The 12,805-nt window shown below is 44.2% G+C and overlaps 2 protein-coding genes across 15 annotated transcripts in view; one reads left to right on the top strand and one right to left on the bottom strand.

Moving 5' to 3' along the window:
• Window positions 1–9,634, bottom strand: part of ANKRD45 (ankyrin repeat domain 45) — a 70,554-nt gene extending 60,920 nt beyond the window's left edge. For 4 of the 7 annotated variants that reach the window (XM_065555698.1, XM_065555695.1, XM_065555696.1 and 1 more), the window contains exons 1-4: window positions 9,444–9,634; window positions 6,172–6,380; window positions 2,827–3,126; window positions 1,885–2,052 (exon numbers count right to left, since the gene is read on the bottom strand). In XM_065555698.1, the coding sequence (XP_065411770.1) occupies window positions 1,885–2,052; window positions 2,827–3,109 (451 nt within the window). In that variant the 5' untranslated portion in view covers window positions 3,110–3,126; window positions 6,172–6,380; window positions 9,444–9,634. Of the gene's footprint in view, window positions 1–1,884; window positions 2,053–2,826; window positions 3,127–6,146; window positions 6,381–9,443 lie in introns of those variants that run through there. The other 3 variants (XM_005304257.5, XM_065555694.1, XM_065555693.1) reach the window with 3 other exon arrangements.
• A 61-nt stretch (window positions 9,635–9,695) lies between these two features.
• The window catches only part of KLHL20 (kelch like family member 20), a 47,925-nt gene continuing 44,815 nt past the window's right edge, over window positions 9,696–12,805 (top strand). For 2 of the 8 annotated variants that reach the window (XM_042851255.2, XM_008166548.4), the window contains exon 1: window positions 9,748–9,897. The gene's annotated coding sequence lies outside the window, so the exon portion shown is untranslated. Of the gene's footprint in view, window positions 9,898–10,207; window positions 10,377–12,805 lie in introns of all 8 variants that reach the window. The other 6 variants (XM_065555687.1, XM_065555688.1, XM_005304243.4 and 3 more) reach the window with 6 other exon arrangements.

The following is a 12,805-nucleotide window of genomic DNA, read 5'->3' as shown; positions in this document are numbered from 1 at the left end:
AGATTGATTTAAGCCCTAAAATGGGCAACGGAGACATTTGAAAGTACTGTAACAGCCAGGATAGAACCCAGTGGGAGCCTTAGCAGGTGGATGGGAGGATAAGTCTGAAGTTTTCTTATAACGACCTGCAGAAAGTAAATCTCTGGAGAACAACAGACTGGACCAGATCCCCCGCTAGGGTAACGAAGAATAGTTCTGCGCAAGTCCATGGGCCAGATCCCCCGCTAGGGTAACGAAGAGTAGTTCTGCGCAAGTCCATGGGCCAGATCCCCCGCTAGGGTAACGAAGAATAGTTCTGCGCAAGTCCATGGGCCAGATCCCCCGCTAGGGTAACGAAGAATAGTTCTGCGCAAGTCCATGGGCCAGATCCCCCGCTAGGGTAACGAAGAGTAGTTCTGCGCAAGTCCATGGGCCAGATCCCCAGGCTGGTGTAAATCAGCATAGCTCCACTGAAGTCAGTGGAGGTGACTTACACCGGCTGAAGATCTGGCCTGCGGACTCTTGAATTGGTAAGTAAGAAATCCAGGCTGATGGCTTTTGGCTCTCGATGAAAAGAATTACTGTCACAATGTCATCTGCTTTGTCTTTCCAGGTGTCCATGGAAACCTCTTCTGCTTTTGTCACGACAGAATTTCATGCTGAGTGCACCTGCAACGTGGACAAAATGCTCTGCAAGCTGGTGGCAAACACGTCTATCATGATGAAATACCTAAAGGATGTATGCCACCATCACAGGAATAAAGCCAGGCACCAGAACTTAAGTAAGAAGAGGAAGGAAGAAGAAATTAAGGATGAAGAGATCTTCCCTATTTGTCCAGCCAGCCACAGCTCCAGCATGGATACCATAATGCAGGAAGTATAAGGGAAAGGACTCCTCCTTGGACAACAATCATATTTTCGTGCTCTAATAATTGTTTATCCATATTCTTTGCTACGATGTTGCGAAGACAGGAGAGTGGGAAGGACAAGGATAGAGCCAATCTGAAGTCGATGTCTGTTTGTCTGAACGTTTATCTAACTATGACCGTTTGAGAGTTGAACGCTGTCGATGTTCCCATGGACAAGGTGGGGAAGGAGGAGGGGAGAAAGAGGGACTATTTAAAAAAAATCTTTCAGAAGCGTGGTGACGGCAGTTTGAATTTGGAACGTCAGTAAAATAACATTGTACTAGGCTGAAAGAAGCCCCAGTTCTCTCCTGTGATCTAGTTGCTTTGAGCCACTCCCTCAATGCAAGGCAGCTGGAAAGCTGCCTTATTCCAGATAGTTGGGGACTCCTCTAGCCAAAGGTGAATCCCCATATGGCATGGAACCAGAATAAGTGCTGTACATCAGCTCCTCCAGCACAGTGGGCATGGCCAAGGAACGGGGGCATGACTGGAGAACCACTATGTCCAGCAACCCCTGGCTGCTAGAATGGCCCCTTAGGGCTGTAGCTGCTGGGTCACACCAGAGGCCAAACTGCTCCCTGACCACTCTGCATGTCAGGGAGCTACATGGACAGGGTAAACCAGCTTTGACCCTTTTCCTCTGGTCCTGCACTGAGCATCGCTTAGCAGGACCAGAGAACCTCAGCCTGATGCTTTACATTTCTGCTATCCAGGACTTTCCTTAGGGCATGGGCACCAAGGATCCACTCACAGAGTTACTGGTGCAGCTCTCACCTTAGGAGCTGCATTTGTTGTTGGATCAATCACCTTACAGGTCAGGCCTAGAGTAGTATTTAAAATTCATTTGACCTACAGACATGGGGGTCAGATCTTCAGCTGGTGTAAATCAGCATAGTTTCATTCACTCCAATGGAGCTCTGATGGATTTTCACCAGCTGAGGCTCTAACCCATGGTGATCACAACCTCCCCTGTGTAGCTGGGCATTACCAGTCTCACCTGCCCAGTCCAGGAATTCGACGCAGTCTGTCTGTGCATAACGGTCGGCTATATCTCGGGCCTTTTCACCCCGGAAGTTCGTCGCTAGAATATCAGCTTCCAGTTCTACCAGAGTTTTCACAGTCTCCAGCTGGCCCCAGGCCGCAGCACAGTGGAGGAGTGTGTAACCTGGGGGATGACAGCGAAGTCATCAGAACCAAAGGGAGAGGTATCTTGCTGGGGGTCAAATGCCAGCTAATATTACTTTGCATTTTCAGAGCAACTTTCTTCCCAAAGTGCTAAGTACATGTGAAGCCCCCTGTAATGCAGCCGCCACTGGAGGGGAGGTCAGCAACTAACCAGTGCTGCACAGCACAGTGAGGGCAGGGAGAAAATTGTGGCCAAGGGCAATCCTCAGACAAAATCTACAGGGAAGGAGCCAGCCATGGAGGGGAGGGGAAAGGCATGTGGAGTCTGGAATCAGTGGTACGACAGAGGAAAGGGAAGTTTTGCAGCAAGTGGGTTAGAGAATTTAGGTTGCAGGAAGTGAGAGATGAGCAAGCAGCTGGGACAACAGAACAGAAAGATCAATTTCTAACAGTGGATAATTTCAGGAAGGGAACAGAGGAGAAGCCAAGATAGGGGGAGTGAGTGAGCATGGAGAGGAGGTGAGTATAAAGCCACATGGGAATCTAGGGTCAGATCCAAAGCCTAGTGAAGTCAATGGAAAGGCTCCCTTTACTTTGGTGGTGCTTGGATCAAGCTTCACAGAAGCAGAGTGGAGAGTGGAAGGAGTAAGTGAATGTGAATGTGAATTCAGAGAAGTCAGGATAAGCTTGAAGGAGCAGAAGGGCTGATCCTGCACCAATGAAGTCAATGCGTTGGCTTGGATGGGAACTGGGTCATGGCCGGAGTGAGCAGGTGTGGGGCCCAATCCATTGCCCACTGCCGTCAGCAGCATACCTCTGGCTGTTTTATCCTTCATGACCACTCCGTATTTTGCCAGTGCTCTGATGACTGCACTCTGTCCGGCCATGCTGGTTGCATATAGTAGGTCTCTCCCTACGATGTCCTTTTCAATGAGAAGTTGCATGGCCTTTTCACCATCAGGGTCTTCTGGGTCGGCAAAAATCTGCTGCACACCCTCCACATCTCCAGTGAGAGCAGGCCTCAGGAGAGGGTTAGAATACTCTGGCTCCTTAGACTCCCCTGTATCTGCTGGCTGTGTTGCTTCTACTAGCTCCATTGTCTCTAGAGCAATGTCTGCCAAAAAAGAAGGAACATTATGGAATCCTTTAAAGCAGCTGATTGGTTTTGTGGTTTGCCCGTATATATATTCATCAGGATTGTAACCTGGGTCTTTTCTGAAATAGAATGGGGCACATCCAATATTCACCAATGACCCTCCCTGATATGAATGTATTCTTTTTATTTACAGTGTGGCCAACTCTCATTATTTTATTGTGGGTCTTGTGATTTTTCTTAAAGCCCCAGCTGTTGGAACCATGATATTGCATGAGAATCTCAACTTTCATTTAAAAAACAAAGTACACTTCGTGCCTTGTGGCTGCAGAGTACAGCTGGAAAATGTCAACCCTAATGGCTCAAACCCCAGAAGGCAAAAACCAAGAACCCAACATTTACTATTTTTTTAAAAATCTCATGATTTTAAAGCCAATTTTGTGATTTGTGTGAGTCAGACTCATGAGTTTTGAACTTTGGGGCTGGCAATACTGATTTTACATTGTTACCAATGCGCATGCCAGTTTTGCAGAATGTAATGTTTAAAAGGGCTTGCCACCTAACTCAGGCAGAGCAGATCAAATTAGCGACCACATTAAGTGCAGATCATTGTGATAAATTAAGACAGATTTTCATGAGTTTATACATCATGCAGAGCTTGGTATGAGCAAGACAATGAACTTTTTTTGAACTCAGTAGCCCTTACATAAAGATTTCAAATGTGATTTTTCTGCCCAGTGTCAATTTATTTCCATTACTGTACTGTATATTCATCCCATTACTGGCTCCTCCTGCTGGCTAAAGTGAAACATAGCAATTCGCAGTTTTACTTTTTACTGGGCTGCTGGAGAAGGATAATTATTTTGGTATTGGAGATCATGGGCTCCTATTCTCTTGCAGCTGTTAGGGAGTCTGCAAGACTAATTATTAGAGTAGACCACTGAAAGTTGGGATTGCTGGGTTCTAGACCTTGCTTTGTCACTTATTAGCAATGGGCTTGCTCCATCACCCATTGAAATCAATGGAAAAACTCCCATTGATTTCAGTAGACGTATGAGGCCCTGTATGACCTCAGAAAAGTCACATAACTTCTCCATGTATTGGTTTCACCACTGGTAAACTGGGGATAATAATGTAAATTTACAAGGTTGTTGTGAGGCAATTAATTACAGCCCGAGGAAGCTAGCAACAGTGATATTGGTTGGGGGATAGGGACATAGTTTTTAATCCCATTGAAATTAGGCACACTATGTTTTTTGTATATATATGGACTGTCAATTAATTGTAGTTTACACAAGCGATTAAGACAAAACACATTAACTAAATTAAAAAATAGTGATTAATCACAGTTTTAATCACACTGTTAAACAATAATGGAATACCTATTTAAATTTATTATAAATATTTTGGATGTTTTTCTACATTTTCAAATATTTTGATTTGGATTACAACATGGAATACAAAATGTACAGTGCTCACTTTATATTATTTTTTATTACAAGTATTTGCACAGTAAAAAAAATAATGATCCAAAGCAGTGCAGACCAATGCACCTTCATTTGCATCATCTGAGTCAGATGCCACCAACAGAAATTACCACATTTCTTTTAATCATCAGCATGGAAGCATGTCCTCTGGAACGGAGGTACAAGCATGAAGGGGCATACAAATGTTTAGCATCTGGCACGGAAATATCTTGCAACGCCGGCTACAACAGTGCCATGCGAACGTCTGTTCTTACTTTCAGGTGACATTATAAATAAGAAGCAGGCAGCATTATCTCCTGTCAATGTAAACAAATTTGCTTGTCTTACCAATTGACGGAAGAAGAAGTGGACTTTTGTTTTTAAGTGCAGTTATGTAAAAAAAAAATAATCTACATTTGTAAGTTGCACTTTCACGATAAAGAGATTGCAGTACAACACTTGTATGAAGTGAATTGAAAAATACTTTTTCTTTTATCTTTTTTACATGGCAAATATTTGTAATCAAATAATATAAAGTGAGCACTGTACACTTTGTATTCTATGTTGTAATTGAAATCAATATTTGAAAACGTAGAAAAACATCCAAAAATATTTATAATATATTTAAATTAGTATTCTATTATTAACAGTGTGTTTAAAACTGTGATTAATTGCAAATATTTTTATCTCATGATTAATTGCAATTATTTTTTTAATCATTTGACAGCCGTAACATACATATATATATTTGTATAGCCATTATTTATTTTCATTTGATCACAAAAGCACTTATCCACAGATTTAAAATACACAGACACTTAGAGATTAAGGAACAAAAACACAGGGGACTTTAATATCTATGTACTCCATAAGAGAGGGACTTTCTAGGGACAGTTTGGTATGTATTTTCCCAGGATCAGGGCCTAACTCAGTTAATTCAGGACAGAGGATTACGCGGTGTCCCAGTGAAGTCAGTGGGGCTCTGCACAGGAGAAAGGGTCCATACCTGGAAATTGCATCAGGCCCAACGTCATTTAAGCTGACAGGAACCATTTTGTTTCTGTTTTCTCATGAGAGGGCAAATACATTCTTATTGTGAGGCTACTTCTCTCTCCAGCCCATGGGAAAGTGCCATTTTCACAAACATTTAAGAAGAAAAGCCATGTTAGAGGAGGATTTGTCATAGAAGGACCTGATCCTGACTGGTGCTGGGTGCCCCAGACTCACTGATCCCAGTGGGAGCTGCAGGTACCATACTCACACAGTTTTCAGGGTAACTGTGTTGAAAAACATAGGACGAAGGGCCAGCTGCCAAGGGGAAGCCCCCTGCACAGTGGCATCGAAGCTCACAAGACAGGGGCGCGCTGCACTGGATTCGTGCATGTAACTTCATTGTTCTCTGCTCAAATGCTTCTTAGTGGCTCCCGACTGGACTCAGGCTGCTGTGGGACAACAAGCACCACACCTGCCATGTCCCACAGCTCCCTAGTGCAGATTCTCAGGATCAGGCCCTAAATGACCACACTGAACAAGACACAATTAGGGCCCCATGGCCCCTCTAGGGCTCTCACAAACCTGTGCACAGCGGGGATGTCCTCACCTCCAAGTCCCAAGAAAGCTATTCCTGACCCTGCCTGGCCAACACCGATGCAGACAGCTTCTGCTGTTGCTATAGCAACAGTTCTCTGTGTGCCACCTTCACTCTCCTCCGGATTCCAGGGAAGGTTGACATCATGGAATGGCCCCGCCCAGCCAGCTGGGGGACAAGGCCTGCTGCCAAGAGTTCCGGGGTGCACAATGCCACTAAGTCTGGAAATGAGAGGGAAATCACTGGTGAATATGGCTGGAGGAATCATCAAAGTCTTCTGATGCCAGCCTGCATCTCCTGACACTGTAATTTTTAGGGAAGGGATTTAAAAGCCATTTGCAAACCCTTGGTATCATGTCTGTGAGCTGTCTTTAAAAATCCTCTCAGGTCAGTGATGTCTCTGGGAGTCACACAAGATTTTGGACCAGACTGTGCATAGCCACTAAGCAGCGACCTGACTGCAAGTGAATGGAAGTCTTTCCACTGTGCCTGGCCCTAGAACAAGAAAAGGGATATGCAGTGTGGTTGTGGTGTGCTGCCATTCCTTTTCTTGAGACAAGGAGGATGAGGTAATATCTTTTATTGGACCAACTTCTGTTCTCAACCAGAGAAGTTGGTCCAATAAAAGATACTACCTCACTCACCTTGTCTCAAGAAAAGGAATGGCAGCACACCACATAGCAACCTGCCACCTGATTGGGAATGGACAGTAATGAGCAATGGATGCAAGGGATCCAACCCCAACACAGTGTGGCCCCAATCCTGGGTGGGTTGTAACTGCCCCAACAGATACCTGAGGGATTTTTTTTTTAAACATTTTGACACTACTTGCATAGCTTTTCATGCCAATAAAGTCTCCTTGAATTGAACTGAAGTTAACTTTAGTGGACTTTGGCTCAGACCCAGGTGAGCAAGAGGGTTGTAGGACACATGAAGTTTCTCTCCTTTTGCCCCTTCCCACAGTGTCTGGGTGCAATCACAATCCCTACAGCACACAGACTGCTCCCTCCCACTACCCACTTGATATGCAAAACATGCCAAAAGCAATGATGGGGAGGAGAGGACGGGGAGTAGCGTTGGCTGATGGAAAAAAAAAAAAAAAAAGAACACACCACAGTTTCCTCAGGATAGTGCAGCATCTGCACACTGGGGGCTTCCAGAGCAACTTCTGTGGTGGAGCAGAACTCACCCTAGGCAGAGTGATATATAAATGTCACAATCAAACCTCCCACAAGGTTTGCAAGGTTTGCCACAAGGACTCGTCGTTTTTTTTCCCCAAGAGAGTGTAACGCATCAAAAAGGAAGGGAGTTGAATCCACTCCGTTTATTTAAGAAATTAAGGAAATGCTGAGTTTGCTATGCAATTCTAACAAGATAGCACTTTGCATTCTTAGGTTGCCTCATCAGGGGATCACAAAGCACTATGCAAACATTGATTAAACCTCACAACCATCCCACTACCAAGACAAAATTGCTACACTGGGGATGAGTCATAAGATTGTGATGCTACCTTAGCACCTGGAGATGCAAAGGAATAATGTTTCACAGATCCCAAAAGTGAGTTCAGGACCCATAGGAACCTGTAATTGCAGGACGCCTTGTGAAAAGCTATATAATCCTGACAATAATTGGGTGACAGTCTTTCCTGTGAGATCATGTTATACTAGCTCCATTTTACAGGCTGGGGAAACCGAGGCACAAAGCAATTTAATGACTTGCCCAAGACCATACAGCAAATCAGGGCTCTGAACCAGGAACAGAATCCAGGAATCCTGACTCCCAGTTTCCTGCTCTAATCTCTAGGAAATTCTTCTGTTTATTCACATCAATGCACAGTGAATTCCCAGAGCCTAGTGAAACTGATATAATAATTGATAATCACTCATTGAGCTGATAAGGGCCGAATGATCTGCCCCACATTTGTTTTGAAATGGGTTGTCATGCTTAGGAAGGAGCAGAAGTCTTCGCAGAATCAGAGTCCAGTTGAAGTACACTGAGATGAGGTCTTGCAACTGCTCTTCTTTCATTTTTGACCCAGCACAAATCTGCTATTCTCTGATCAGTGTTATTGCCTGGTGTGGAGAAGGGAATTGTCTTGGGTCATTCTGAGCATCTTGAGTTATTCTGATAGGCAAAGAATAAAAAACACAACACACTTGTTGCAGAGGTTGCAATTTGTAGGGTACTTTGATATTCTTTGGGAGGAATGGTGCTCTAGAAATGTAAAATATTATTAGTTCAGGTTTACTTAGGCTGCTGGATTGTGCTGGAATGTTGGACTAAGTCCTGAGTTCTATACCTGGCTCTATCACTAACTCACTGTGTGATCATGGGCCAGTCACGTAAATTGTCCATGCCTCCATTTCCTCATCCGCAAAATGGGGATAATAATTCTTACCTAGCAAACAGGAAGAAATCCCACCTATCCCCAAAATTTTCAGGGTCATCCCACTTTAAATAAGTGAAAATGTGCCAAGCTTCATAATTATGGATCCTAATGTAGCCTGAACATGCCTACACATTTTGAATGTTTAAAAAAATATGTGACCCTGCATTTTATTATTCTGAATTCTTGTCATCAGGAGTGCTGAGTCATTAAGCCACATTTGGTGACATTTTGCACTGTGGGTTGGTGGCACTTCACCATGATATGGCTATGCTTTGCCCCAACATGGTGATGCTTCATTGGAATGTTTCTCCACAACAGTTCGCTGTGATGCTTTATCATGACACAGTGACACTTCACCGTGATGTGGTGCTACTTTGCTATGATGCTTTCCTGTGGCCTGGTGATGCTCTGTTATGGCATTATGACCCTTTGGTGTGACTATTTCTCCATGACACACTCCCATGATGGAGGGATGCATTGCTGTGAGGTGAACGCTTCTCCAGGACACTATGATACTTGGTGGTGACCCATTGCCATGATACAGTGACACTTTACAATGACCTCTTATCATGACACTTTGCCATGACACAGTGAAACTTGACAGTGACCCATTACCATGCCACTTGGTGGTAACTGTAGCCATGATGCTTTGCCATGACACAGTGAGACTTAGCGGTGACCTATTACCATGACACTTTTCCGTAACACTTGGAGGTGACCCATTACTATAATACTTGGTGGTGACTGTTGCCATGACACAGTGACACTTGACTGTAGGGTTGCCATTTCAAAAAATAAGGGACTGGTTTTTTAGCACTCTCACCCCACTGCTCCTCCCAACATTATGATAATCAATAAATAAAATAATAATAATAATATAATAAGCAGTACTCACCTACATTCGCGTGGGGGTATTTCTTGCTGCTTTTTGCAGCACTCAATAACTCCCGATCTTGTTCAGAGATGAAAAAATAAAGGACATCCTTGTAATAAGGGACTGCTGGCCACCTTATTTGTCGGTGACTCACTGCCAGGAGGCTTTACATGACACTTCATGGTGGTGCCGTGATAACTCAGGGCGATACTAGCGCAGTCCGCTGCCATGACGGCCAGGAGTTCGCCTTCAGCCTGGTCCCGCCATTGGGCCCCCTGACCCCCCCATCCCCGGGGGAGGAAAGGGGGCGGGCCGGTTTGAGCCCGGAACGGCGGTGTCCGCGGCTGCGGTTCCGGGGGGAAGGCTGGGGAGAACGGACCGCGTCCTGCTGGCGGAGCCGACGGGCGGAGGGGGCTGGTTACTCGCTGTTCCGGGACCCGCAGCAGCAGCACCCGCAGGCACAGACCCCGCGCCCGTGAGTGACAGGGCGAGGGTCCGGGTCCCTCCTCCGCCGGCTACAGCCTCCCAGGCGGTGGCTCCTTCAGGGGAAGACTGCCCCCCCCCCCCGTTCGAGCGAGGGGATCAGGCCTCCGCAAGGGACGGCGGGGGGCCGGGCCTGGGGGCTGGGACTTGGTGGCGGGGAGTGCCGGGGATGACGGGGCGAGGTGCAGGGTCGGGGCTGGGGGAGGATGGGGGAGGAGCAGGGTGCCGGGGGTGCAGGGTCGGGGCTGGGGGGAGGGGAGGGGCTTTCCATCTTCAATTGTAATCCCTTAAAATTCCCAAAGCATCCGTTTGCCGACCCCTCCTCCGCCCGCTTGGACTGGTTGGGAATAGACAGTGGGTCACGCTGGAGCCTTGCCTGTGTCTCGAGGGTACTGATGGTATCTGAGTGCACCTCCCATCCTGGGCTCATCATACTGCCTTGCAAATGTGAACAAATTATCCAGCATCACGGTGAGATGAATACCTGATTTTGGGGAGAGTCTCAGAGGCACAGATGGTAGTTAGGGGGCTCATTCACATTGGAAGTCAATACATTTAAGTTCTTAACTGCTGTTTGTGCCTTTGAAATTCCCTCCCCTTCCCCAGTGTTACAGATGGGGAAACAGAGGCATAGAGATTTAAACCTTCTTATTGATGAGGTATGAGGAGTGATGATGCACCTAAGGGCCTGATCCAGTATTCTTTTGGAGGCTGGGGGATGCAGGGAATAATGTTGTTTAAGTTGCTTTTCTATATTTCAACAACATTATTTGCTAGTTCTCTTGCTGACTTCTTTTCGTTTCATGTCACGTCTTATGCATGACATCATGCAAAAGGAACGTCTCGTATCAGGAGGTGATAGAAAACCAGCTATGTTTATCCATGAAAGCAGCAGCATATATCTGCTATACAGCTATATCTGTGTATATCCTGGAGCTGGGGCCACTATGAGAGAGAAAAGAACACTATTAATTGAATGGAACAACAAATGGGACTAAGTATTACTTGGTGTTACTATCCCAGTGAGGACATTAAATCAGGGACATTGTAGCAAAATTGTACAGAAATTTATTTTCTTGATTTTAATGATATTTTGAGGGGATTAATTCTGACATAAACACAAAAGGACTGTGAAGAACATAGCCTCAGTTTACTGTACAAAATGCCTGCAGCATACTGTGAACATCTTCTATTCACATTCCTGTAAAAGGGTCAGGTGTAGACATGCCCATTCATCTAAATGTATACAGGTGATTCGTGACATCCAGTACTGTTAATCTTGTAGTGGAATGATCTTTATAATTCTCTGAAGCCCCTTCATGCATGTGAAAAGTGTTTCACACGTTGCATTAGAGTTGCATGTGCTCAACACCCACCAGGAATAGGTTCCAAATGATTTATTAGTCACATTTATTAGCAAATAATAAATAGGTACTGATAATTTGAGAAGCCTGCAAAACTAAAGATAGCAAATCTAAACATCATCTTGATTAATCAACAACCTCATTAGGGCAAAATATTACATTTTCCCTATGCGTTCATAATATATCACGTTGATGGAATATACGTATGATTGTTTCTTGATCTGACCATACAAGATTTTTATAAATTAGGCTGCAAAAACAATATGTAAAGCTAAACCTTTAATATATACAGGAGTTAGGGAATTATTATTATGCCCATTTTACATATAAAGAGCTGAGGCACAGGTTGGTCATAAAGGAAATCTGTGACAGAGCGGAGAATTGCGTCCAGATCTCCTGAGTTCCTGTCTGGTGCCTTAACCACAAGACTATCCTTTTGAAGCTTTTTTCATATGCTGAGGATGTCTTCTCTTGTAGATGGTATAATTTACTGCTTTCCAGTCTCCTAGCAATGTTGTGCATCTTGATTGTTTTTGAAGTGCTCTTTGATTCTTGAATAGGTGCTATGGAATTCGAAAGTATTGTTATACTGCTCTTGCTTCTTGAGTTCAAATGTTAAAGGCTGTTATGATACACCACAATACAGAGGGAGTATTTGGTGTTTCCGTAAAGTTTAGTTTATATATTGGCTTGATGTTCCTATTTAAAAGAAACATGAACATTGCACTTCTTTTTTGTACCTACTATAGATTTTTTTTTTACCTACTAAGATTGAAAAGCAAGTTGTCAGCCTCCACTCCAAACCCCGCTTTGCCTCCTGCATTTATAATGGTGTTAAATATATTTAAAAGTGTTTTTAATTTATAAGGGGGGGGTCACACTCAGAGGCTTGCTATGTGAGAGGGGTCACCAGTACAAAAGTTTGAGAACCACTGGTTTAAAGGAAGCTGAATCAGAAAGCGGAATTTCATTATATTAGTCATTTTTTAAAATAATCTAGTTGACAAGTGTTCCTGTAAAAAGAGGGTGTATTCAGCATTAGAATTGGAAGTCTGAGGAGTACAAAGTATGTAACTGTTGCTTCTACTAAAAAGTAAATATACATTTAATAGAATTGGAAAGTGAGTTACAGTATCATGCAACTTCATCTATTTATTCTGTGGATATGTGGCTTTGTTAGCATTCCTCTTACCTCTGGGACATACAGTTGTCCAGACCCTAACCTGATCTTATACCGAATACTGACCCTAGGTCAGTGCTGTACTGTTTAATGGGTGCCATCTTTTTCTCGTAAGTATGTGAAGTATAAATATTTTCTGGCAGTTTTTTGGAAGTGTGAGAGAAACATCCCATTCCCCACCCCCCAGTGTCCTAGATAACCTTTCCTTCCTTGATAAAATTGTTTAGAGTGTCCAGCGTAGCATGCAGATTATTGAGCGCATGATGGGTGTCACATTTGTCTACACCATCACTGTGCTAAATGTATTAAACTCATTATTTGTAAGGTGCTTAACTTTTCTTCTGTCTTATTCTCTG

Source organism: Chrysemys picta, chromosome 8 (assembly GCF_011386835.1).
Source record: "Chrysemys picta bellii isolate R12L10 chromosome 8, ASM1138683v2, whole genome shotgun sequence".
Lineage (NCBI taxonomy): Eukaryota > Metazoa > Chordata > Testudines > Emydidae > Chrysemys > Chrysemys picta.
This window is presented reverse-complemented; position numbering and strand designations above follow the sequence as displayed.